At 43.6% G+C, this 27,760-nt stretch overlaps 2 protein-coding genes across 3 annotated transcripts in view; one reads left to right on the top strand and one right to left on the bottom strand.

Moving 5' to 3' along the window:
- Positions 1-7,478: 7,478 nt before the first annotated feature.
- On the bottom strand, positions 7,479-21,472 carry TRADD (TNFRSF1A associated via death domain). Its single transcript, XM_032231401.1, has 5 exons — positions 21,197-21,472; positions 14,588-14,743; positions 12,840-13,117; positions 11,847-12,063; positions 7,479-9,758 (listed from the first exon to the last, which is right to left on the bottom strand). The coding sequence occupies exons 2-5, from the start codon at positions 14,727-14,729 to the stop codon at positions 9,451-9,453; spliced, it is 945 nt and encodes a 314-aa protein (XP_032087292.1). The 5' UTR covers positions 14,730-14,743; positions 21,197-21,472; the 3' UTR covers positions 7,479-9,450.
- A 146-nt stretch (positions 21,473-21,618) lies between these two features.
- Positions 21,619-27,760, top strand: part of LOC116517706 (F-box/LRR-repeat protein 8-like) — a 28,581-nt gene continuing 22,439 nt past the window's right edge. The window contains exons 1-2 of one of the 2 annotated variants that reach the window (XM_032230832.1): positions 21,619-21,694; positions 27,289-27,350. The gene's annotated coding sequence lies outside the window, so the exon portion shown is untranslated. Of the gene's footprint in view, positions 21,695-27,078; positions 27,151-27,288; positions 27,351-27,760 lie in introns of those variants that run through there. The other variant, XM_032230833.1, reaches the window with a different exon arrangement.

Raw genomic sequence — 27,760 nt, 5'->3', positions numbered from 1 at the left:
ACCTTTCTGATCGACAAGCTCAGCGTCTTAGCCACTGAGCCATGGGGTACTTATGGAATATTAGCACATCTTTATTAAAGAAAAATTAAAGGGCAACAATATCAATATTGCCTACCAAAAATTTTTAATAAAGGTATTTTGAATATTAGCACATCTTTATTAAAAAAAATTATGGTAGGCAATATTGACATTGTTGCCCTTTATTTGCTTTGAATTAAAACAAATGTACAGATCTGATTAAAAAGTACAGTGAAATATTAGTGAAATACCACCAAAACGAATACAATTGTAGAAGTTAACAGTCATTTACAATAAGACTTAAAAGGCTAAGTCAAAACAGAAGCAGTCCTTCAGAAAATTTCCTCCTAGATTTAAAAAAAAAAAGCACTTTAGCATTATATGCTCTTGGGGTTTATTTTAAGGTAAAAGAGATGAGGTTTTAATTATTGTCAAATTATAACTATTCAATACAATACAATACAATACAATACAATACAATACAATACAATACAATACAATACAATACAATACAATACAATACAATACAATACAATAGCAGAGTTGGAAGGGAACTTGGAGGTCTTTTTGTCCAACTCCCTGCCTAGGCAGGAAACCCTATACCGTTTCAGAGCAATGGCTCTCCAACATCTTCTGAAAGACTTCCAGTGTTGGAGCATTCACAACCTCTGGAGGCAATTTCTGTTCCACTGATTAATTGTTCTAACTGTCAGGAAATTTCTCCTTAGTTCTAAGTTGCTTCTCTCCTTGATTAGTTTCCACCCATTGCTTCTTGTCCTGTCCAGGTGCATTGAATAGCTTGATTCCCTCTTCTTTGTGGCAACCCCTGAGATATTGGAAGATTGCTATCATGTCTCCTCCAGTCCTTCTTTTCACTAAACTAGACATACCCAGTTCCTGCAACCGTTCCTCATTTGTTTTAGCCTCCAGTCTTGGGGTTTATTTTAAGGTTTTAAAATGAGATTTTAAATCATAACTGTTAGTATTTGATTAAGCATTACAGCATTATAGGGCTAAAAGGTAAAATGTTGCTCCATGTTTTAGCTCTAATTAAAAGACTAAGAGAAGCAAGCAATTAAGGACTGCCACTATAAAGATTGAAGTGAACGTGTGCTCAATTTCCCGGCTCAACTTTTAGAAAAACAGTCAAATCATAGACCAAGCTTTTTTGTTTTGAGCCCCCCCCAAAAGAACCAAATCAAATTTCTACTTTAAAAAAAATGAATTTGAATAAAACATGACAGTTCTGTACAAAAAACTTGAGACTTCCAAAATCACAGAACATGTTTAGAACAGTCTTCCCTAATCTTGATAAGTTTTAAGAGGTTTGGAGTTCAACTCCCAGAATTCCCCTGCCAGCCAGCATTTATTTATTTATATACTATAATTTATATCCCATTAAGCAAGCTATTGATAGTCCTCGACCGATGACAAATTGGGGACCAGGATTTCCACTGCTAAGCAAGTTGGTTGTTAAGTGAGTTAAATGCCCAATATTATGAACTTTTCACCATTGTCGTGAAGAAAATCACTGCAGTTGCTAAGTGAATCACATGGTTGTTAAGTGAATCTGGCTCCTCCCATTGACGTTACTTGATGGACATTGGCTGGGAAGGTTTCAAATGGAGATCGTGTGACCTGGGGACACTGCAGATATGCACTGATTGCCAAGTGCCCAAATTTTGATCATGTGACCATGAGGATGCTGCAATGGTCATAAATGCAAGGACTGGTCATAAGTCACTTTTGTTCAGTACTGTTGTAAAGGAATTTAAGTTTAAGTCAGGAACTATCTTATTGCATCTCACAATTTTTTCATTTTGCTGCTTTCACTTTTAAGAGCCATACAGATCTTGGTACCTTTTAGTAGCCATAGCAATAGCACTTAGACTTATATACCGCTTCACAGTGCTTTACAGTCCTCTCTAAACGGTTTACAGAGTCAGCCTCTCCCCCCCAACAATCTGGGTCCTCATTTTACCAATCTCGGAAGGACGGAAGGCTGAGTCAACCTTGAGCCTTGGTGAGATTTGAACTGCCAAATTGCAGGTAATTGGCCATCAGCAGAAGTAGCCTGCAGTACTGCACTCTAACCACGGCACCACCGCGGCTCATAATAGTTGCTAAAGGAAGTTTGTAAGTCAAGGACTGCCTGTATTTTAAATTAAAATGTGCCTGCCTAACTCTATTCTCCCTGGCAGCAGCTCAACCCAGAGTTGGCATTCAATATTTAACAGAATAGCAGAGTTGGAAGGGACTTTGGAGGTCTTCTAGTCCAACCCTTCTCAAGCAGAAAACCCTATATTATTTCGGACAAATGGCTGTTCAGTTTCTTCTTAAATGCGGCTCATAAAAACTCCAACTGCATTTTTGGTCTTTTTTCAGCTACCCCATTTCATGCATATGCAAGCATCAATTTCCAGGAATATTAGCCTGGCTGACATTAAGAGTGAATTACAAAATAGCTTCTTTTGTAGTTTTGCTATTTGGAATGCAAAGTTCTTTATTTAAATGTATTTATTGTTTTATCATAGATTTAAATGTTAAATTTAATTGACCACTTTTTCCTCTTTTTTGTATATTATTTTTTTTCTTCTTGTTAGTTTTTTTAATGTATTTATTATTTTATCATAGATTTAAATGCTAAATTTAATTGACAATTTTTCCTCTTTTTTGTATATTATTTTTTTCTTCTTGTTAATTCTTTTTTTAATGTATTTATTATTTTATCATACATTTAAATGCTAAATCTAATTGACCACTTTTTCCTCTTTTTCGTATATTATTTTTTCTTGTTAGTTCTTTTTTAATGTATTTATTATTTTATCACAGATTTAAATGCTAAATTTAATTGACCATTTTTTCCTCTTTTTTGTATATTATTTTTTTCTTCTTGTTGTTAATTCTTTTTTAAATGTATTTATTATTTTATCATACATTTAAATGCTAAATCTAATTGACCACTTTTTCCTCTTTTTCGTATATTATTTTTTCTTGTTAGTTCTTTTTTAATGTATTTATTATTTTATCACAGATTTAAATGCTAAATTTAATTGACCATTTTTTCCTCTTTTTTGTATATTATTTTTTTCTTCTTGTTGTTAATTCTTTTTTAAATGTATTTATTATTTTATCATACATTTAAATGCTAAATCTAATTGACCACTTTTTCCTCTTTTTTGTATATTATTTTTTTCTTCTTGTTGTTAATTCTTTTTTTAATGTATTTATTATTTTATCATAGATTTAAATGAAATTTAATTGACCACTTTTCCTCTTTTTTGTATATTATTTTTCTTCTTCTTCTTGTTAGTTTTTTTAATGTATTTATTATTTTATCCCAGATTTAAATGTTAAATTTAATTGACAACTTCTTCCTCTTTTTTGTATATTATTTTTTCTTCTTGTTAGGGTTGAACACATGCTTTTTTGTTTCATTTTATTTACTTTGCTTTTTGTACTTTATTCCTTAGGGATGTGAAGCTCTTAAATCTATCGGTGCACAGGAGATAGGCTGCTTGTTTGTATGTGGGTGGGTGGGGGCGTTTTTGGGCAGATGTGCCCTTAAAATGTGGAAAGGCTTGAAAAATAACCCCTTTTTTCTTGGCTTCCCTGGGAGATCAGCTCAGTCCTGCCCCCCCACTTCAAGAGAAAACACACGGCCTTGGGGGAAAGTCGATTTTGGGATGGTAGGGATCTTTATGCCCCTTTGCTGATGGTGGGGAGGCGGGGGGGAGGGGGAGAAAGACCCACCTCCCTGAAATATTGCAAGGGGGGGGTCAAGAGAAAAGCAGGACCCCTCCTTTCCAAAGGTGTTAGTCACTCAGCCTAAAGCAAATCCTCCCAATCCTTTGCAAAGCCTCAACTCTTACCTCTACAGCATTCCCAATGTCTGCCTCTGTTCCGTAAGGCTCCATACCCCGGTTGCCAAGTTGGCACATCTGGATGGTGTTAGTTCTGGCATTCCTCTCGACGTATAGCTTGGGAAACGTAGCCGAGCTGCAGCAAGAGAGCTGCTCCTTCCTCCTCCTCCTGGTGCATTTCACCCAGGATCAGCCCTCTCTAAACAGGATTACATGGGAACAGGGCTCGCTCGCCTCCTCCTCCCCTTTCCCCCAACTCCTGCCCACAGCTGCTTTCCTGCGTGTGCGCCGCCAGAATCTCAGCTCTGCCTAAAGCAAGGCAAGCTGAGCTGGCCTCTGCTCCTGCTCATGTGACATCTGAGCAGATGTTTCGGGTCAAAAGGCTTGTCTCTGTGCTTGGTAGCCTGCCCCATACAGATGTTTGCCAGCAGCAGCAAAAAAAATTGGCAGGATTTGTGTATAGATGGGGATTGTTCGGTACACAGAACCTCTGCTGGATTGCCTTTCCAGAACTGGATGGACTGCTATTCGGCTATTTTTCTTTCTTTCTTTTAAAAAAAAAATCATAGTTAAGGAAAATGGATATAAAGCGATATGAAGGTGGTCTCTACTAACATCACGTAAATTAAATCAAAGAGATGGTAAGTATACAAATATTTGTTGGTGGTTCAAGAAAAGTTGGAACATACAAACATATGTGGTGGGATTGTGCACAAAAAATGCGGGACATGGTGTTTAGAGAAATTAGAGCCCTTTTGATATAACTTTAAACATGTCACCGAGAATTGCATTACTGTCGCTGGTGGGAAAACGGGATATAAACGAAACAAAAAAGGAATTGATTGCAAATTTGATAATGGCAATTAGATTAGTGATGGCTAAATATTGGGGATGAAATTGGGATATTCGAAGAAGTGAGTGATATAATGAAATTTGGAGTATGGCAACAAATAATAAATTAACAATGGGAATTAAATTTTAAAAAGGGATGATCAAAATAAACAATTATAATGAAATATGGGGGGATTTTATAAAATCCGTGTTGGTGTAAGGCAAAGGGAATAAACCTACTCAAAAATATGTTGTTTTGGAGGGCATAATTGGAATATATTGTATTTCTTTTGGTTGTTAAAGACGAAGAAATATAAGGGAGAGGAAAGGGTCTCCAGGGGGTAGGGTGCACTATATTAGTTTTCCCCCTTTTTTCTTTCTTTTTTGTATTTAGATGTATATGTACTATGTTAATATTATTTCCATTTTAATTTTTTAAAAAATATTATATTTTTTAAAAAAATATATTTATTTTTTAAAAAAAATATTCTTTATTTTTTAAAAAAATATTCTTTATTTTTTAAAAAAATATTATTTATTTTTTAAAAAATATTATTTATTTTTTAAAAAAATATTCTTTATTTTAAAAAAATATTATTTAATTTTTTTTAAAAAAATATTATTTTTTTAAAAAAATATTTAATTTTTTAAAAAAATATTATTTAATTTTTTAAAAAAATATCATTTAATTTTTTAAAAAAATATTAATTTTTTAAAAATATATTAATTTTTTTAAAAAATATTATTTCGTTTTAAAAAAATATTATTTAAATATTTTTTTAAAAATCAGTCATAGTACATTTCTGGCAGAACTTCCACCCTTGAAGGCGCTTCTCTTCCCTCTCTTCCTCTCCACTATTTTCCTAGTTACTTTCCTATTTTGTATCTCATTTTATTTTATAACCCCATAAAACGTTAAAAGCTAAAAGCTCTCCTTACAGACCCTCCACAGTTCAAGGCATAGAGTTGCTTTCTAACCAGAAATCCACACCCCGGGATGTTGTTGTTAGTTGTGAAGTCGTGTCCAATCCATCGCGACCCCATGGAAAAACGTTCCTCCAGGCCTTCCTGTCCTCTACCATCCTCTGAAGTTCATTTAATCTCATGAATTCGCTGACTCCATCCATCCACCTCCTTCTCTGCCGTCCCCTTCTTCTTTTGCCTTCCATTGTTCCCAGCATGAGGCTCTTCTCCAGGGAGTCCTTCCTTCTCATTAGGTGGCCAAAGTATTTGAGTTTCCTCTTCAGGATCTGGCCTTCTAAAGAGCAGCCAGGGTTGATCTCCTCTAGGACTGACCGGTTGGATGGCCTTGCTGTCCAAGGGACTCATTGCAGGAGTCTTCTCCAGCACCAGAGTTCAAAGGCCTCCATTCTTTGACGCTCAGCCTTCCTTATGGTCCAACCTTCACAGCCATCCATTGCAATTGGGAAAACTGTAGCCTTGCCTATATGCATATTGGCAGGGTGATGCCTCTGCTTTTTAGTCTGCTGTCTAGATTTGCCCTAGCTTTCCTCCCCAGGAGCAAAGCCTCTTTTAATTTCTTGGCTGCAGTCCCCATCTGCAGTGATCTTGGAGCCCAGGAAAATACCCCGGGATAGGGGGAAGGCTTTGACTATTTTGATTAAAGCAAAGAATATCAGTACTTTTGTTTCCATGAGGAGACCGTTGGGGGAAGAATATGAAACTTTGATTTTGGGTTTTATCGATTAGACTGATAGATCTTTATAGAAATGGCTTGTTCATATTATTATGAAAAAACAAAAAGTTGTGATTTGTTGTTAATGCCTCATTTTACTGCAAGAGAATCGGAAGTCAAAAAAGGAAGTGAACATTTTCTCTTTTTTCTTACCTTTCCTCACTTCCCTCTTCCTCCCCACTGTTTTCCTATTTATTTCCCTATTTTGTATCTTATTTTATAACCCAATAAAAATGTTAAAACTTAAAAAAAATATCATAGCAGTAAATGCAGCTCGTTATCCAAAGGGAAATTATTAGAGCTTGAAAGCGGGGATGGTTGGTGAAACTGAGAGATTTCTTTATAATCTGCAACAACTATAATCTCCTGATTATAGTGCAGTTCAATCCTTTTTAATGCAGAAAAGAGTATTGATTTGATTATTTTGATTTAAAAACCAACAATGATTCCATTCAATGCTAAAAAGGAAACAAATCCAATCATATCCACTAGGGGCACTATGAGAAGCTCTGTAACATAAAATTTAAAAATTGCACAAAATTAATAAGTCCTTGATTTATGACTACATTTGAGCTCAACGCTTCTGTTTCGAAGCAAAATATTTAAGTGATTTTTTTGCCCCCTTTTACAACCTTTTGGGTCACAGTTGTTAAGTGAATCACTACAGTTGTTAAGTTAGTAACCCGGTTGTTAAGTGAATCTGGCTTCCCCTTGACTTGGCTTGTCAGAAGATCACAAAAGGGGATCATGTGATCCTGAAATACAGCAACTGTCATAAATGAGTCAATTACCATTTTGTTCATGTGATCATGGGGATGCTGCAGTGGTCGCAAGTATGAAACATGGGTCATAAGCCATTTTTTTCAGTGGCATCGTAACTTTGGTTATTAAATGAATGTAAGTCACAATTACCTGTAGCAGCCGGGAAAAACAAGTCTAAGCAATAGTTTTTTGGCTATTCCGCTACAAGCAGAATTATAACCAATTTTTTAAATGCTACGATTGCTCACTATTTTCACGCTCTTCCTTCCTGTATTCCGTCTATGATTTGATGGGAAACAAAATATATATTTTGAATATCATCACATCTTTATTAAAATCTCTGGTAGGCAACTGGGATATTGAAATTGTTACCCTTTTAATTGCTTTGAATTAAAACAAAGTACAGTGAAATACCACCAAAACCAATACAATTGTAGAAGTTAACAGTCATTTACAATGACTTAAAAGCCTTAGGCAACACAGAAGCAGTCCTTCAGAAAGTTTCCTCCTTGGTTTTTTAAAAAATAGCACTATAGCATTATATGGTCTTGGGGTTTATTTTAAGGTAAAAGAGATGAGGTTTTAATCATTGTCAAATCATAACGGTTAGTATGATTTAGCATTACAGCATCATAGGGCTAATAGGTTAAATGTTGCTCCATGTTTTAGCACTAATTAAAAGACTAAGCTAAGCAAGCAATTAAGGACAGCAATTACAAAGATTAAAGTGAACATGTGCTCAATTTCCCTACTTAACTTTTTTTAAAAAGTCACAGACCAAGATTTTTTGTTTCAAGCCAAAAAATATATGTATCAAATTTCTACTTTTTAAAAAAATTGAATTTGAAGAAAATATGACAGTTTTATACAAAATACCTGAGACTTGTCCTGTTTCAAGGAAATATGCTGACAAACTTCCAAAGTCACAGAAACTGTTTAGAACAGTCTTCCCTAATCTGGTAACTTTTAAGAGTTCAACTCCAACCCTCTTAAAAAGTTGCTGAAAAATACTGGTACAGGAGCATCCTCTTGAAAAACTTAAAGAGATTGAAAATGCCAGCGTAGAAAAATCTGTTAGTGTAAATAATGCCCTGTTTGGGCAGGGAGGGTTGGACTAGATGACCTGTAAGGTCCCTTCCAACTCTGTTAATCTGTTAAAGATGTGTTAAATGGGCCAGACTTGCATTCTCAACTCCAGTTATTGTGTTTATGAATGAATGATTCATCTTTACCAGTCTTCCCTGCCTTAGAAGCATTGGTTTGCTTTCAATGTAAACATCAGTTGGGTCTCCAACATTCACAACTTTTAAGACTGCCAGCAATGCAAGGCTGGGAAATTCCTAGAAGTTGGTCCACCAGTCTTAAAGTTGCCAGATTGGACATCCCTGATTTAAGTCCTTCAACAGCTAGTAGACTAAGCTGGTATCAATCAAGAACTCATAACTCAAGATCTCCTTGAAATGGTCCCCCTGAGGTATTTCTGAAAGTCTGAATTAATATTACAAATCTACTAAGGAAACGGAGAACAACTCATCAATTGCTTGGCTGTCTGATATCTGGAGAATCATAAATTCCCCAACATTGACGGAGGTGACCGATCTGTAGCTGATTGAATCACCCATAGGAAGATCTTGAATGGATTCTCAATGAGTTGAAAATGAAAATATATCTGGACTGTTCTTTATTGAGCTAATGGTCTCCTCAGTTACTCAGAAGGCCTCTTGAAGACCAGGAGAACATCAACGTTAAATCTGCCATTTGATCATGATAGGGGGAAAGGAGAATCATAGGGCTGGAAGGGACTTTGGAGGTCTTTTGATCAAACTGGTCCAAGGCCACACATCATCCAGGACAAATGACTGTCCAATCTTTTCATGGGAACCTTCCATGATGGAGCACCCATAACTCCAGAAAGCAAGCTGTTATTAATTGTTCTCCCTGTCAGAAAATTCCTCCTTATTTCCAGGTTGAGACCCATTCCTTCTTATTCTACCCACCCTCTCCTGTGCTACAGATTTCCTGAATCTGACAGTGTCTGGTGAGGTCCAGTTAGAAGGTCCTCCGCTCTTCCAGAGCATGCTTCCAATTTCTTGTTGAAAGCATACTTGACCTTCCAGTTTGATCTTCAGGATTCTTGTTGGGAAGCAATCATAGGGAGAAGCCATAGTTGATCAGGGACCGAATAAGATGCGCAAGAAAGATCAGTGGGAGGATCAATCACAGAGGCACAAAGCTAGCAGTCTCCCCCCCCCCAATAAAAGACTCTTTTTTAAAAAAAAATCACAAGTCACTTTGGTGGAGACCCAAAAGTTCTTCGGCTATGTTGATGAGGCCATTGTCTTCCAAGGCAGCCACCAGGCACTGGATGGTGGCCTTCTTGCCCTCCGAGTCAATAAACCTGCGTAGCAACTGGTACGCTTGTTCGTACAGCCCATCACGTTCGTACTCAACGGCCAGGTTATCGATGAAGGGGTCCCGAAGGGCCCGGCATTTGGTCTGCAGGTAGAGGGACCGGCCCACCTGTTTCCACTTCTTGGATACCAGTTTGGCGAACGTCTGGTGGTCATCGGGGTTGATTTTTCTGTTGGCTGCGAAAGGGAGGCAGAATATAAATTGAACCTCTTGCATACCTCTCATTGACGAAGGTTATATTTAGGCTACAATTCTGTACAGTGTCCCTCAAAGCTCTCCCCCAAGGCTGTACAGGTGTTCTACCTAGGCTGCCCAAGAATATGAAGCCCTGACAAAAACTCCTTTTATTGATTGTGAATTCTGCTCCTCCACATCCAGCAAAGTCTTTCAAGGCAGGATTTACAGTCACAGACCTTCTCTGGCTTGTGGAGCTGCCGGGCGGATATCTGCAGAACTTGGCAAGGAGTCTCGGAGAGTCACCAACCAATTAAGTGAACTAATTGTCTCCTGCAAACTCCACTCCCCTTTCGCTCCTCTTTTATTTCCTCTGGGAGAGGCCATTCATCGTCCACCTGTGGCCTTACTCCCAAGTGGACCCCTGTTCTTTAGCTGTTCCCTTCGTCTGGCAACTCTGTGCATGTGCACGCTGGGAACAGGCTCCAGCTGTTCTTCTGCCTCACTGGTGTCTGCCTCTGAAGGCAGCTGATAACCGACATATAACTGTGGCCCCCTCTCTGCCTCCGACACAGAGCCCTCATGAGAGCCTTCCCCAGACTCCAGGACTGCCCATATTCCTCCCCAACCTCCTCACTGTCCGAATCTGCTGCCAGCTCTGCTGGCCACTGGTGGGCCACAACAACAGGCAGTCCTCGACTTTCTGTCTTTCAGTGATCATTTGAAGTTAACAACAGCCCTGAAAAATGATCATTTTTCACACTTATGACCATTGTAGCATCCTGTAACCATCCTTCATATGTTTTCACCGCCAGCCTGCTAATCCTCTTTGTTGCTCTTCTCTGCACTCATTCTCCCTGGAATACATTTTTAAAAGCTCCATGGGAGGAAAGGGTGCACATTCTTGGAGGGCGTTTCAAGGTTGTACAAGAGCTGCTACCCCATGCGCACACTTTACAGAGTCAGCATGATGTCCCCAACAATCTGGGTCCTCATTTTAACACCTCCGAAGGATGGAAGGCTGAGTCAACCTTGAGCCAATAAGAATCGAACTCCTGGCAGTGGACAGAGTTAGCCTGCAATACTGCATTCTAACAGACAGGAAGGGAGGAAGGAAGGAAAGAAGGAAGGAAGGAATAGCACTTAGACTTATATACTGCTTCACAGTGCTTTACAGCCCCCTCTAAGCGGTTTACAGAGTCAGCCTATTTGCCCCCAAACAATCTGGGTCCTCATTTTACCAACCTTGGAAGGATGGAAGGCTGAGGCAACCTTGAGCCGGTCAGGATTGAACTCTGGGCAATGGGCAGAGTTAGCCTGCAATACTTTATTCTACCCACTGCTCATTATGGATGGATGGACCAATGGATGGATGGAAGGGTAAGAGCAATAGCACTTAAACTTATATACGGTTTCACAGTGCTTTATAGCCCCCTCTAAGTGATTTACAGGGTCAGCCTCTTGCCCCCAACAATCTGGGTCCTCATTTTACTGACCTCAGAAGAGTCAACCTTTAACTGGTCAGGATTGAACTCCTGACAGCGAGCAGAGTCAGCCTGCAATACTTCAGTCTAACGACTGTGCATAATGGATGGCTGATGGATTGTCCTCTAATTCTGATTATAATGGAAACGTGCCCACCACAGTGAGCAATAGCAATAGCCCTTAAGACTTATATACCGCCTCACAGCCCGCTCTAAGCGGTTTACAGAGTCAGCATTATTGCCCTCCCAACAATCTGGGTCCTTATTGTACCCACCTCGGAAGGGTGAATCAACCTGACAACCATCCAAAAGAGGATCAAATGACCCTGAGACACTGCAACCATCATAAAAACGCGCCAGTTGCCAAAGCATTGTGAATTTTGATCACATGACCACGGGGACTGCTGCAGCAGCCATAAGTGTGAAAAATGAACTTGTCACTTTTTCTGGTGCCTCTGTAAGTTGGAATGGTCACTAAACAAATGGCTTTGAGTTGAGAGTTACCTGTACGGTCTTTGTGGAGAACCTACTGAATAAGTCTGTACCTTCCCCTTGTTATCTCTGCCCAGCATTTTGGTCTCAAGCCCCTGCCTGCAATACACTCACCAAATGGCTGGTTCCGGAAAAAGAAAGTATCTTCTTCAACCAAAGAAAGCTTTGAAATCTCCGGAGGCCCGAAAGATGGAGGTACGGAATTTAAAGTGGGGAGGGACATCTCTCCAGAGGCCGGCCCTCCCGAAGGTGGAGAGGCACTTCGTCCAAAGGAAAAACTCTTGAAACGTTCTTCCAGGTCTGTTACTGCTTCGTCTGGAAGATGATCCGGCTTCAAAAGAAGACATAGGGGGTAAACTATGTTCTACCTTTGCCGCATGCATTTTCTAATCTGAATAACAGAGTCGGAAGGGAATTCAGAGCAGAGGTGAAATGCTACTGGTTTGTCCAAACCAGTAGTAAAAAAATGCTACTGATTCAGGCAAACCGGTAGTTCCAACCATTAGCTGTGCGACAATCGTCTGTATTCGCTAGAAATCGTGCGGCACAGTTGATTGTCGATCAAGAGATACTAATACCACTCTTTAAAGCCTTAGTAAGACCACACCTAGAGTACTGCATCCAGTTTTGGTCACCACACTATAAAAAAGAGGTTGAGACTCTAGAAAAAGTGCAGAGACAAGCAACCAAGAGGATTAGGGGACTGGAGGCTAAAACATACAATGAACGGTTGCAGGAACTGGGCATGGCTAGTCTAGGGAAGAGAAGGACCAGGGAAGACAGGAGAGCAGTCTTCCAATATTTGAGGGGCTGCCACAGACAGGAAGGGGTCAAGCTATTCTCCAAGGCGCCCGAAGGGCAGACAAGGAATAATGGATGGAAAGTGATCAAGGAGAGATTCAACCTGGAAATAAGGAGGAATTTCCTGACAGTGAGAACAATCAACCCATGGAACAGAAGTTGCCTTGAGAAGTTGTGGGAGCTTCTACCCTGGAGGCTTTCAAGAAGCCAATGGGACTTTTTGTTTATGTAGACACAGGACCTGCATTTTAGTGGCTGCCTCTCCCAAGTGACAACAAGCCACCCATTTCAAAGTCTGACACTTACCTTCTCCCGAGAGATGCTTTCTAGACACCGTTCTTCTTCTTGGATGATGGAATCCAACTTGTCGGCACCAGCCCTCAGTTCTGTCTTGAGTAACCCTAGGCTGGGCATGGGGAAGCAGGAGTTTATTATCAACTGAAGAGCTCTGTGAAAATTTCCATTCTTGTAGCTTTGCAGGAACTTTCTGCAGTTCTCTTTCTTGCAGAATTTGAGCTGGACGATCAAATCATTGTCACTACACTGGATCTTCAGAATATCCACCCTATTAAAGCCCACAGAATCTGTGGAAGAAAGAAAAGGAAAAATGGAAGATGAGTCGGATGGTTGCTCCAGCAGAAGATCTAAGCCAGTGTCTTTCAAACTTGGCAATGTTAAGATGTGTGGACTTCAACTAGGGAGTTCTGGGATTTGAAGCCCATGCCTTTTAAAGTTGCCAGGTTTGAAAAATGCTGCTACAGGTTGTGGCTACGTCCTTGAATAAGTTTGCTCTGGAGGAGAAGCTTGTGGGAAGGTCAGCTTAGGACCACTTCTAAGGAAGAAGAAGAGGAGCTACGCAGGGGGCATGGGCCTGCCGGAAAATGAACTTCTAAGTTTCTGGTGTGCGCAGGCCAGCTAGTCTTCCGGTTTCTGGTGCGCATGCACATGTGATGGTCAGCCGACCGGTGCATAATGCTCATGTTGGAACATGGAAGACCAACCACCTCTTCCAGTTTCCGGCACTACTGAACGCACAAGGGCCAGATGATCGTTACACACGCATGCGCACCAGAAACTCAGAAGAGGGACGGGCGATGCAGCACATGCCAGGCGACATGGCCACTTTGGTCACGCATGCCATAGCTCCACCATCAGGGCCCTAGGTTGTGGATGCTGACATGAAAACATTTTGCCCTCATGTCTCAAAGATGCTTTTTGTTTCCTCAAGAGGCAACTGGACTGTTTTTGCCTTGAGGAAGATGAAGAAAACCGTGACCCGACAAATGCGCAAATGTCAAAAGCGCGCCGACAAAACCGCGGCGCTAAAACCGCGATGTCAAAAGCGCGCCGACAACAGCGCAATTTAAGTTAAGGTAAGGTTTAGGGTTAGGTTTAGGGTTTGGTTTAGGGTTAGTGTTACAGCGTACTTCTGTCAGCACGCTGTTGTCGGCGCGCTTCAGCGCTCATTCATCGGCGCGGTTTTGTCGTTCGCGCATTTGTGGTGGAACCGAAGAAAACGTTTTGCTTCCTATCCTAGAAGCTTCATCAGTTCTGATGGCTGGAAGGACATTTTGCCCTCCTCTTTGGATTGGACTTCAACCCCGTGCTTGCCTATTGACGAGTGTATCGTGTCTAGGACTTGATTATTTGTCTGTTTTGTAAGCTATGATTAATAACACATACTGTAGGTGTCATCCATAATCATGGAAAACTTGGGATTTTTTTCCAGTTCTTTTTCTTCAACTCTGGCATCTCCTAGTACTGCGATGTCGTTAAACTGTACGCTTTGGCCCTCTACAATTGTGATATCTGGTGTGTTGTGTTCCAAATGACGATCCGCCTGTATTCAAAAGTCCTACAAAATCTTCTCATTTTCGGTACCTTTTTCCACCATTTTTATTTTTATTATTTATTTACACAGGCTAGAGGTGGAAAGCATTTTGAACTCAGAAGAAAAAAAAAATCTCAGTTGCTTAGCCAAGAACTAGATAACCGATTCCCTCTGACCATAAACACGTGGGGAAGATGGACCAGGGCGAACGCTATTGATGTACCTGTCAATGCGGTCTTCAATGCTTGGTATATCTTGAACCTGTGGTGTGGGTGGCTGTAGAGTGTAGGTAGAGAGTCACCTTCCAAGGTTGCTTGGAGAAAGAGGTAAGCACAGCCCACCCACTCATCTATGCTGTCCGCCATCCTGGACGTCCCTCCTGAAATGAAACACAAATCAGCCGTCACCAGAGACGCCCTAAAACATCCTCGTCATCAACTACAGGTAGTCCTCAACTTACAACAGCTCATTTAGTGATCAAAGTGACTCACAATCGTTTTCACACTTACAGCCATTGCAGAGTCCCCATGGTCACGTGATGAAAATCCGGACGCTTGGGGACTGAGTCACACTGGTGACGGTTGCAGTGTTGAATGAGTAACGTCTGCAGTGGGATGTGGGAAAGACCTTGGGAGATTGAGCGAAGAGATTGCCAAGGAAATCGACAATGAACGGGGCAAGAGGCTCAGAAGAGACGCTCCCTAGTTCCTTGGGTTGTAAAGGAGATAGGGCATTGGTACTTACCTGATACGCCTCTTCTCATAGTGGGGGGAGGAGTATCCAGAATGGCTTGACTTTGTCCTCTCATGATTGGATTGAGTCAAATAAGCTGTTTGGGCAACGCCCCCTGGCCACCAGGTATTCCCCAGTTATTGGCGAAGAACTCTATCTGACTCGTTACACCATTCATTCCAGACTCTTAATTCAGTTCTTAGCTTTTAATGTTTCCAACATCAATATTTATATAACTTTATAAACAATGAACATTACACTTAGTCATACAAACATAGTCAGGGAGGGGCTAGATACTCCTTCCCCCACTATGAGAAGAGGCATATCAGGTAAGTACCAACGCCCTTTCTCCATAGTGAGGGAGGAGGAGTATCCAGAATGGGACGTACCAAAGCCTGCTCGTCCCTAGGGAGGGAGACCCCTGATGTCACATGCCCCCAACTCATGCCATTTGAGGCGTGGGCCCCGCCCTGTGAACCGCCTGCAACACCCTGCGGGCAAATGAGGCTTCTGCCGAGGCAAAAGAGTCCAGTTTATAGTTCCTAACAAAGGGAGAGGGGAAAGCCCATGTGGCTGCCCTGCAGATTTCAGCCAGGGATGCCTGCATGGCCCAGGCCCTGGATGTGGCTGCGCTCCGCATGGAGTGAGCTGTGATATGATTGGTGTCTGTAAGCCCTGTGATTGGTATGCAGTGGCAATGCAGGTTCGCAACCACCTGCCTATTGTGGTGGAAGTTACCTGGTTACCCAGGGATCCTGGTTGGAAAGAGACAAACAGATCTTTGGATTTCCTGTTTGGCCTGGTTCTCCTGAGGTAAATCCTCAGAGCCCTCCTTACGTCCAGAGTGTGCCACTTCTTCTCCAAAGGGTGAGAAGGGTCTGGACAGAAATTGCAAATGAGAGATATAAACGAGACTGGAAAAAATGGATTGACTATATACAAAACAAATATGGGACTAAGAAATTACAGATAGCCTATGCTTAAGATTAGGAATAATCTAAACTGCTCAAAGCTAGTGTAACAGGAAGAAGCTGAGTTCAATGCAGAGATGTTATTAACTTCTTTTTTTTAAATTTCCTTTGTCTCAATATATTTTAGACTGTGTTTGTTAAAAATCTATACTGTTTACGGGCTCTGGGAAGTCAGGGGAGGAGGGAGGTGGGGTGTTAGGGGGGAGGGGGGGATACATAGTATGTGCTAGATTTTAAAGTAACATGACGGCACTTGTATACTGTTGCTCTTTAATTCCACTGTAAAAATAGGACAAGCTGAATATATTAATAGATTGTAGAAATACACCGAAGGGAGGAGTAGAGGGATAGAAGAAAGAGGGGTAGCGAGGGTGGGAGAGAGGACTGGAGGGAGGGGGAGAAGGGAGGGAGTGTATCGGGAGAGAGGAGTGGTAGAGGGGGAGGGGAAGTAGGGTAGAGGGGAATGATGGAGGGAAGAAGGAAAGTTGGAGGGGGGCGAAAGAAAGGGTGTATGGAGGGTTGAAGAGGTACATTGGGTTTCTATTTTTGGGGGTATTGTCGACAAGAGGAATGGCTGTGTTTATTGTTTAATGTTATATGGCCCCGGTTATGCACAGTATATATGTGACTGTACGAAAATGAAATGGAAAATAAAAACACATTTACAACAGAAGTTGGGCAAATCAGTTCCTGGGCTCGATGGAAGCAGGGGCACACCTTGGGGATGAAGGACGGATCCAGTCGTAACACCACCCTCTCCTCCTGCTTGCCCAGCAAAGGTCCTCACTGAGTGACTCCGGTATCACTCAGTGGCTAGGGTAGCGTGCCACCCCAGGGGGCTTGTGGCAGTCCAGTCCTTGCAGGAGGAGGCTGTGTGTGAAGTAGGGAGGCAAGATTCGCCAGGTCCAAGCTTATTTTCCTTAATCCTTTGTAAATTACTGGAGATCCAGAATGGTGCACCTTCCAGTGAGTGGATGAGTCAATAACTGGGGAATACCTGGTGGCCAGGGGGCGTTGCCCAAAGAGCTTATCTGACTCATCCAATCATGAGAGGACAAGGTCAACCCATTCTGGATACTCCTCCTCCGTCACTATGGAGAAGGGGTGGGGGAGAAATGTACTTTGGATGCCTGCAAAGTTGATGTCAACCTTGGGGGCTAAAGCACATAAGAATAGCAAATAGCAATAGCACTGAGACTTATATACCGCTTCACTATGCTTTACAGCCCTCTCTAAGTGGTTTACAGAGTCAGCCTTTTGCCCCCAACAGACTGGGTACCCACCCTGGAACGATGGAAGGCTGAGCCAACCTTGAGCTGCTTAGAATCGAACTGCTGGCAGTGGGCAGAATCAGCCTGCAATACTGTATTCTAACCACTGCACATCATGGATGGATGGATGGAAGAGCAATAGCACTTATATATCACTTCACAGTGCTTTAACAGCCCTCTCTAAGGGGTTTATGGAGTCAGCATATCACCTCCAACAATCTGGGTCCCCATTTTACTGATCTCAGAAGGACAGAAGGCTGAGGCAACCTTGAGGCAGTGAGAATCAGACTTCCAAACTGTTGGCAGCCAGCAGCATTGCATTCTAACCACCACGGCTCTTAAATATAGATAGATTAGATATAGATAGATAGACAGACAGATAATAAATAGACACAGAGATAGATAGCAATTGCAATAGCACTTATATACCGCTTCACAAGTGTTTTTACAGCTCTGTCTAAGCAGTTTACAGAGTTAGCCTCTTGCCCACAACAATCTGGGTCCTCGTTTTATACACCTCAGAAGGAGGGAAGGCTGAGTCAGCCTTGAGCCAGTAAGAATCGAACTGCCAAACTGTTGGCAGCCAATGGTCAGCAGAAGTAGCCTGCAGTACCATACTCTAAACACTGCGCCACCACGGAATTACAACTAGGTGAGCTTAATGCTACTTTCTTGTAAAGGAACACTGAAAGAACCTTGGAAGTATGAAAGTACAGTTCTCTCGGTTTTCCTTACTTCATTGAATAAACAATAAATGACTTGGTTCGCATGGTACAGGTATACAGGTAGCCATTGAGTTAGGACTACAACTGAGCCCCAAATTTCCATTGCTAAACGACATAATTGTTAAGTGAGTTTTGCCCCAGTTTTATGACCTTTACATCTAGAACAGGTACTAAGTAAATGGATTAAGTGATGATAGATAGAAGGAAAGATAGATAAGGGTGGATGGAGATGATGGAGATTTTTTTGAGGGGAAAGAAAGAGAAAAATGTTTTGAGGATTCCATGGATGGATGGAGGGATGAACAGGAATGATGAAGATGTTTTGAGGAGAGAGAGAGAGAGAGAGAAATGTTTTGAGGATTCCTATGAAAGATATATAGATATAGATAGATGATATAGAGATAAAGATATATAGAGATGTAGAGAGATGGATGGATGGATGGGTGGACAGACAGACAATAGAGATGTTTTGAGAAGAGAGAGAGAAATGTTTTGAGGATTCCTATGATAGACATATAGATATAGACAGTATATTATTTATTTATTTATCAGCACAAACACACACACACACACACACATAGTTACAACCCCCTGGTATGCCCAAATATGGGAGGAAGATTCCCAGTAAGGGTATGGCTAGCTGATGAGAGCTAAATAGCTTGAAATAGATCTATTCTAGTCTCCCTTTATTTATTTATCAGCACAAATACAACATATATATATATATATATATATATATATATATATATATATAGAGAGATAGATAGATAGATAGATAGATAGATAGATAGATAGATAGATAGATAGATAGATAGATATAGATATAGAGATAGATAGATATAGATATATATAGATAGTTAGATAGATAGTGAGAGTGAGAGAGTGAGAGAGAGAGATGGATAGGTTTGCATGGTACAGGTAATCCTTGACTTACGGCCACAATTGAGCCCCAAATTTCCACTGCTAAACAAGGTAATTGCGAAGTGAGTTTTTCACTGGTTTTATGACCTTTACATTGTTAAGTGAATCACCGCAATTAAATTCATGACACAGTCATTAAGGCAATCTGGCTCTCTCCCCCCACAATGGCTAATCAGAAAGTCACAAAAGGGGATCACATGACCCTGGGGCATTGCAACCGTCATAAATATGGGCCAGTTGCCAAGTGCCTGAAATTTTGATCACCTGACCATGGGGAGGCTGGGGATGGTCGTAAGTGTGAAAAGGGGTTATAAATCACTATTTCTCGGTGCCGTTGTAACTTTGGTCACTAAGTGAACTGTTGAAAGTTGAGACTACGTGTACACTAACCAAATTACAACTTAGCACATTTAGGAATCCACGTCCAGATAGAGACATCTGAATTCTAGCCCTCCCCAGTCTCAAGGTGATGGGCCTCACAACCTTTAGATTTCCACCTGAATTTCTGGAGAACTCTTCGGCCCACTCAATGACCCCTTCAGTTCTTAGTCAAAGCCTGATCATTTATTAGCTTTCCCATAATTTTCTGTTGCAAACAGCTCAGCACTTCAGAAGATGTCACTGCAGCTAGTTCTAGACTTATGACCATTTGTTTAGCGCGTAGAGGGCACGGCGCCCGGGGGGGGCATTATATTATGGGAGTGGGGGTGCACGCACATGTCTGCTTTTGGCACCCGAGGCAAAAATGGTTCGCCATCACTGACCTATAAGGTCCCTTCCAACTCTGTTAAAAAAGGCTGTCCCTGACTTACAACAGTTCAGTTAGCGACCATTAAAAGTTACAACGGCATTGAAAAAAGTGAGTTATGACTATTTTTCACAGTTACGACCTTTGCAGCATCCCCAGGATCATGTGATCAAAATTTAGAAGTTTGACCCACTGGTTCACACTTATGACCATTGCAATGTCCCAAGGTCATGTGATGCCCCTTTTGCGACCAAGGGGGAAAATCAGATTCACTTAACAACCTTGTGACTAACTGAAGAGCTGCAGCGATTCACTTAAGAACTGCGGCAAGGAAGGTCGTAAAACGGGGAGCAAAATTCTCCTTCACAACTCTTTGGCTTAGCAAGAGAAATCTGGAGGTTCCGTGGTGAATCCTTGGGGGCAGCTGGATAGAAACCAGATCAGTACCAAAAGCACAACTTGGGTTTAAATGGCTTTATTCTGGAATAACAACCTCCAAGTCCCGCAAGCAGCCCTGCCTCGTTCTTACGCCGGGCCAAGGAGCCCCTTCCCCCAGGGCCGAATCCGACGACCGAGCGCTGCTTGGAAGGGAGTCCCCTCCCATCCCCACCGCCGCCTCCTCCTCCTCTTCCCGGAAAAGGCCCTGATCGCCCCGCTCGGGGGAAGCGCTTCCATTCCCACCACCGTGCTAGGAATCGGCCCTCATTCCGTTACCCCACAGAAAGTGAAAGCAGAATCGCCCCCCTATTTGCTCCCCGCCCTTGCAGGTTAGAACCGCGCCCCGCTTTCACTTTTCCCTAGACTCCCAGGGAGCTCCCCCCCCAGCCCGACACGTGGGTGGGGGACCCAGGGATCCTGGTGGCCGCTCCAGCGGGCTCCCCACACCACACTCCCGGCCTCGCTTCTGTCCGGCCCCCCGAGGAGGCGACATCTGGAAACAGCTGCAAGGGGTGGGTGGGATAAAGGGGGCCTCCGACCCCCACGGGGGAGGCCAGGGAGGAGGAAGCGCTTGGCGGGGAAAGGAACCGGCTGGGTTCGCGAACCCGGGTGCGGTGGGGGCAAGGGCGGAATCGCGGAGAGGGGAAAGCCAACTGCTTGATCCGGACAGATGGACTACCACTCCGGATCCCCCTCCCCACTTTTTTCCCCAACCCTCCTTTGCCAAGTAAAGGGTGCTCGGGGCGCATTCCCACGACACGCGGGGACCCGGGAAGTGATCGCCAAACCAACCCGGGTTGCCATGCTTATCGTCCCGCAACCCCGTCTGGGTTCCCCACGGGAGATCTCGCGGGGAAAGACCACCCCCCTCGGAGGTCGACGGGAGGCAGCCCGCGAATTCGAATCCCCCAGCCCGACCCCGCGATCGGCCACTCGGGTTAATCCGAGAGGAGGTTTCCCCCACTACCCCAAGTCCCACGGCCCCGCAAACCCTTCCCCCCTTTCCTTCCCTCCCTCGATGCCTACCCGCGTCCACGGGCGCTCCTCTAGTAGCCGAGTCCGCCTTCCGCCTTGCAGCGTCAACACTTTACGCGCCTCCTCGGGTGCAGCTTCACCGGGATAGGATCGGGGCTCAGTTTCACCCGGGATAGGATCGGGCGCTGTTCCCTGGTCAGCTACGGAGCCGGGAAGTGGCGCGGGGGGCTCTTTTCCCGCCACCGGCCCGTGAATGGAAGCGGCCCATTCAAAAAAACTCGGAAGCGCCAAGTTACTTTGTAGTCAGCGAAGAATTCCCGAGCTGCCTCGGCGCCATTGGCCGGAAGAGCTGTCAATCCGACCCGGCCGGCTCGCTTTCATTGGTCGAGCGATGGAGGGATGCAGAGGCAAATTCCTTCTAGGCGATTCTCGGCCAATCAGAGGATAGCCAGGGACGTCCTTCTTGCCTACCTTATTAGGAAGCGATCTCCTTGCAAGGCAGGACGGGAGGATGGCGAGAAATTCGGCCTTGGCTTTTCCTGCTGTTAGGTAGGTAGAATATAGAGATATAGAATTCTTTATTGACCAAGTGTGATTGGACACACAAGGAATTTGTCTTTGGTGCATAAACTCAGTGTACATAAAGAGAAATAAAATAGAATATATTCATCAAGAATCATAAGATACAACACTTAGTGATAGTCATAGATTACTAATAAGCAATCAAATCATACTGGGAAACAAATAGAACAGTATAAATTGTAAAGATACGAGCAGCATGGTTATAGTCATAAGTGGGGAGAGATAGGTACTAGGAAGGAGGAGAAGAATAACAGTAATACAGTCTTAGTAAATAATTTGACAGTGTTGTGGGAATTATTTGTTTAGCAAAGTGATGGTCTGGGGGGGGGGAACTGTCCTTGTGTCTAGTTGTCTTGGTGTTCAGTGCTCTATAGCATCATTTTGAGAGCAGGATGCGAGAGGTCTGTAGATATTTTCACAGCCCTCTTTTTGACTCGTGCAGTGGACAGGTCCTCAATGGAAGGCAGGTTGGCAGCCATTGATTTTTCTGCAGTTCTAATTATCCTCTGAAGTCTGTTTCTGTCTTGTTGGGTTGCAGAGCCAAACCAGACAGTTATGGAGGTGCAGATGACAGACTCAATCATTAATCAGCAGCTCTTTGGGCACTTTGAGCTTTCTGAGTTTCCAAAGCTGGCTGGGGAATTCTGGGAATTGAAGTCCTCCAGGCTTAAAGTTGCCAACCCTTTAATCAGGAGACCTTGTCATACAGAGGCCAACCAGTGGTACTGAAGAAAGCTAGGCAGGAGGCAGCATCCAGTCCTGATGAGGAAGCAACCTGACTCATATCTTGACTGCCCCTGCCCCCCGTAGGTTTCCTAACTTTTTAGATATGTGGACTTAGAATCATGAACAATAGAGTTTGAAGGAACCTTGGAGGTCTTCTAGCCCAACCCCAGGCTCAAGCAGAAGTTGGCAAATAGTTGTCCAATCTCTTCTGGAAAAACTCCAGTGATGAACCACCTGCAACTTTTAAAGGCAAGCAGTCCCATTGATTAATGAATAGAATAAGAGGATTGGAAGGAACCCTGGAGGTCTTCTAGTCCAACCCCCTGCTCAGGCAGGAGATCCTATATAACAGTGGGTCTCAACCTTCCTAATGCTGCGACCCTTTAATACAGTTCCTCATGTTGTGGTGACCCCCCAACCATAACATTATTTTATGTTTTCCATATTTTTTTGAAAATATGTGTTTTCCGATGGTCTTAGGTGACCCCTGTGAAAGGGTCGTTCGACCCCCAAAGGGGTCCCGACCCACAGGTTGAGAACCACTGATATATACCATTCTGAACAAATGGTTGTTCAATCTGTTCTTAGAAAACTCCGGTTATGTTACAGGCTAACTCTGCCAACTGACAGTAGTTTGATCCTGACTGGTTCAAGGTCGATTCAGCCTTCCAGCCTTCAGAGGGTGGCAAAATGAGGATCCAGATTGTTGGGGGAAATATGCTGACTCTAAATTGCTTAGAAAGGGCTGCAAAGCACTGTGAAGCGGTATATACCGTGTTTCCCTGAAAATAAGACAAGGTCTTATTTTCTTTTGACCCCCGAAATAAGTGCTTGGCCTTATTTTCGGGGAGGTCTTATTATTTTTGAGGTGCAGGAAGCGGCAAGTGTGGTTACCTCATGGCTGCTGCTGTGTTGCAATATTTTCATGGAGGGCTTGTTTTTTGGGGGATGTATTTTAGTGCATGCGCTCAAAAACCCAATTGGGAGGTCTAAGTGATAGTACTAAGTGGGAAGGAAGGAAGGAAGGTTACCTCCGGCAACCCTCAGCCAGCAAAAATGGAGCTCAGGAGGGCTGGTCGTGGCCCTTCCGAGCTCCGTTTTCACTGGCAGAGGCATTGTGGGTCGGTCCCTCACTGTTTCCAGGACAGCCACGGGGGCCATATCTAAGCACTCCATGGGCTGAATCCCGCCCCTGGGCCTTGAGTTTGACACCCCTGGTATAGATAGAACATTCTGCCCCAGATGGCTGGGTGGGGTATTGCAGCCCCAGTGGAGAAAATAGTGGAATGTTTTGAACCTATAAGACATACTGTCCCTGGTGGTTGACATAGGTATTGCAAGCTTCATAAATAAGGTCTATATCAGTGATGGTGAACATTTTTGCCATTGCGTGCCAAAAGCGGGGGGAGCGCAGGGGGGTCATGCACGGGCGTGCCCACACCCATAATTCTATGCATGCGACCCCCCACCAGGCGCATGTACGTGCGACACCCACCCACCCCCGCGCATTCACTCGCAACCTTCACCCTCCCCCCCCTTTTGGTGCACAATGGCACAGTGGGCCCGTTTTCCACCCTCCCCAGGCTCCAGAGGCTTTCCAGGAGCTTGGGGAGGGCAAAAATGGCTTCCCCCCCCCCAAAAGCCTCCAGAGGGCAAAAAACGGCCCTAGCGGCAACCTGGAAGTTTGGGAACGGATTTTCAGCTTACCCGTAGGGCTGTTTTTCTCCTTCCGGAGGCTTCACAGAAGTCTCCTAAAGCCTCCGGAGGGGAAAAAACAGCCCAACATGCAAAAGTCCATTCCAGAACTTCCGGTTTGTGTGTTGAGTTGTTTTTTGCCCTCCGGAGGGGAGCCTCCAGAGGGTGAAAAACGGCCGAAAATGAACGCCGAAGTCAGCTAGCAGGGTGTCCGTGAGCCCTGGAGCTGACAGGGCAACACCCGCGTGCCCCTAACAAATGGCCCTGCCTGGCACAGGAGGGAGAAAAACAGCCCAACGGGCAACCCAGAAGTCCATTCCTGAACTTCTGTTTTTTTGTGTTGGGCTTTTTTCGCCCCTCTCCAGGTTCCAAGAAAGTTGTGTGTTCATGTGCGGTACAGTGGAGGGGTAGGGGGTCACGCATGCATGCGCAGGGGGCGCGGTGCAGGGTGGGACATTAAATTATGGGGATGGGCATGTGAGCGTGTGCAAGGGGAAAAAGGTTCACCATCACTGATCTAGGATTTACTGCTGGCTTAACTGGCTATTGCATACCCAGCCAGTCGAAGAAGAGGGCAGTTATTGTCATTATGATGATATAATGATTAACAACCTGTCAGGCCCCCAAACCTCTGAGTACAAATACTACCTTTATTGTAAGTGTAAGCATTTCCCTTCTCCTTGCCTGTTATAAAGGGGTGGATGGGTGGAAATCCCCAGGAGGGGAAGGTGTATTCCAGTAGCATAAGCCCAGATATCACATGTGGGAGAAAGAAGGTGAGGGCAGCCCCTCCTTAATAATTCCCAGAGTATCCTGTAGATGCAGATAGTTGAGTGTTCAGTCTAGCAACTGTCGTAAGTCTGAAAAACAGTCATAAACTTTTTTTCCCCCTGTGGCACTGTAACTTTAAACAGTCATTCAATGAATGGTTTATATGTTGCCTGTATTTTGCCTTCAGTACAGAGATCAGCCACTGGGGGCAGTAAATCATACAGTATACATGTTGCATGGCTGTTTTAGAACAGGGGTCTCCCACCTTGGCAGCTTGAAGCCTGGCGAACTTCAACTCCCAGAATTCCCTAGCCAGCTGGCTAGGGAATTCTGGGAGTTGAAGTCCACCAGGCTTCAAGCTGCCAAGGTGGGAGACCCCTGTTTTAGAACCTCCTTCCATCCTCTGATTTGCCTCCTTATGGGTTTTATTGGCTGGTTTTTCTGACATTTGAGGCAGGATTTTAGACTTTGCTCTTACCGGCCAAGCTATAAAGACTTTTTTATGCAGTTACTCAAAATTGTGCAGTTGTACTAGGCAGAAAGGTGATGCAGTGGCTCAGTGGCTAAGATGCTGAGCTTGTCGATCAGAAAGGTCGGCAGTTCGGCGGTTCGAATCCCTAGTGCCGCATAACAGAGTGAACTCCCGTTACTTGTCCCAGCTTTTGCCAAGTTCAAAAGCACGTAAAAAATGCAAGTAGTAAAATAGGGACCACCTTTGGTGGGAAGGGAACAGCATTCCGTGTGCCTTCGGCATTGAATCAGGCCAGCCACATGACCACGGAGACGTCTTCGGACAAAGCTGGCCCTTCAGTTTTGAAACGGAGATGAGCACTTTTTGAGAAAGAAACACTTCTAAAGTCCTTTTTTTCCCCATCCCAGCAAATTGACAAAAATACCTTTTGCTTTTATGAGGACTTCTGTGCCGGCAATCATTTTATATCTGTTATAATTTACTTTTGCCTCCCATCGTAAACTTTGGAGCGTAACAGGAACTGATGCATCATAATTGCAGAGGATCATAAAATGACTTATAAAACCCTATATGGAACAGGAGTGGATTATTTGGAGAATCGAGGTCTTCCCAGCAGTATTGGCTCACCCCACATCTCGTATAATAGGCTGGGCCTCCTTGTGCTCTTTCCTACTGCCAGTATATACCGTATTTTAAGAGGTATATGTTTTCCAGTTGTATGGAGTAGTGTGGCCTAGAGGTGAAGCTCTCGCCTCACAATCAGGAGTTCGATCTTTGGTAGAGGCAGATATTTCTCTCTGTGGGCACACACTGAGAATATATCAACTGAACAAAACTCCGCATTGGCAACAGGGAAGGGCATCCAGCCATTAAAACATTCTGCTAGCTCCATTCAGTTGCCCAGACTCCATCCCGCAAGGGATTGTGGGGTCTTTAAATGAAGATGATATTTTTCGGTTGCACACTTGCTGTCTGCAGTTGTTAAGTGAGTAAGAATGGGATCTTGCTCCTCATTTTACCAACCAAAGGATGAAAGGCTGCATCAACCATGAAACAGTCAGGATTGAACTGCTGACAGTCGGCAGAATTAGCCTGCAATACTGCGTTCGTACCACTGTGCATCATTCATGAATGGATGGATGGAGGGTGGGAGGGAGGAAGGAAAGAAAATAGCAATAGCCCTTAGACTTATATACCACTTTACAGTGCTTTTACAGCCCTCTCTAAGCGGTTTACAGAGCCAGCCTATTTGCCCTCAACAATCTGAGTTCTCATTTACCCACCTTGAAAGGATGGAAGGCTGAGTCCACCTTGAGCTGGTCAGGATCGAACTGCTGACAGTGGGCAGAGTCAGCCTGCGATACTGCATTCGAACCCCTGAGCCAGCTGAGACAGTTTCTCTACTCTCTTATTATAATTGTTTGCATTCAAATTGGATTATATATTTGGTGTATTGCCTTGTCAATTACCCAGAGAGCTTCAATGACTGGACCTAAATTCTAAATTGGATTAGAATCCAAGGAATAAATCCAAAATGTGACCTTCACGCTGTGTGAAGGCAGGGTGTGAGAATACCCTCAGGATACATGCGAGAGACGGAACCGTTTATTTGCGGAAGAAAAATCTGGGTGTTTCTCTAAGCAGCCCTCCTCCCTGCAGTGACGTGTTCCGTGTTTCATGTTGAAATGTTTTCTAGCAAGTGCAGAAGCAGAACAAACACACTTTTTATGAGCCAAGATAATGAGCCGGAGAATCGAAGGTCAGTGACTATGCTAGGCTTGAATTGCAAATTCAAAGAAAACGGGGTGTGTGAAATCCAAGGAAGTGACTTCATCCATTCAGGCTTTCTGGAAAGTTAAAAAAAAAAGGCTGACGAGCCTTTCTCCTCTTTTTACAGAGCTGCGGTGAGAAAGGAGGGGAAAGAGGAGGAATCTCTGCTCCAAAGGGAAAGGATTCTTGGTAGGTCATCCTGCAAATGCCTCTTGCTGGTATTGAGATCTGGTTTCAGAGAAAAATGGAATTCCTACCTTTCCTGGTGTGGCTGGATGTAACACCGGCAGATACAGAATCTTTCTATCTCTGGATCAGCTGCTATCTCTCTCCCTCCCTCTCTCCCTCCCTCTCTCTGTCTCTCTCTCTGCCTCTGTCTCTCTGTTTATCTTTGTCTCTCTCGGTCTCTCTGTCTCTCTCTCTCTCTCTGTGTTTGTGTGTTTCTGTCACTCTCTGTTTCTGCCTGTCTGTCTGTTTCTCTCTCTCTCTGTATCTCTTCCTTTCTTCTCCTATTCCCCCTCCACCTTGTCATCTTCTCCTCCTCCTTTCTTTCTTCTCCTTTTCTTCTCTCTCTCTCTGTTTCTCTCTTTCTCTGTGTG

This window comes from Thamnophis elegans, chromosome 14 (assembly GCF_009769535.1).
Source record: "Thamnophis elegans isolate rThaEle1 chromosome 14, rThaEle1.pri, whole genome shotgun sequence".
Taxonomy (NCBI): domain Eukaryota; kingdom Metazoa; phylum Chordata; class Lepidosauria; order Squamata; family Colubridae; genus Thamnophis; species Thamnophis elegans.
This window is presented reverse-complemented; position numbering and strand designations above follow the sequence as displayed.

Bases quoted from the DNA above. Each gene is read 5' to 3' on its own strand.
- TRADD (XM_032231401.1), bottom strand. From the start codon at position 14,729: ATGGCGGACAGCATAGATGAGTGGGTGGGCTGTGCTTACCTCTTTCTC. The intron at 12,064-12,839 runs GTAAGTGTCAGA...CTTCTTTTGAAG, and splicing joins AAAGCATCTCTCGGGAGAAG to CCGGATCATCTTCCAGACGA. The intron at 9,759-11,846 runs GTGAGTGTATTG...TCCCTTTCGCAG, and splicing joins TTTCCGGAACCAGCCATTTG to CCAACAGAAAAATCAACCCC.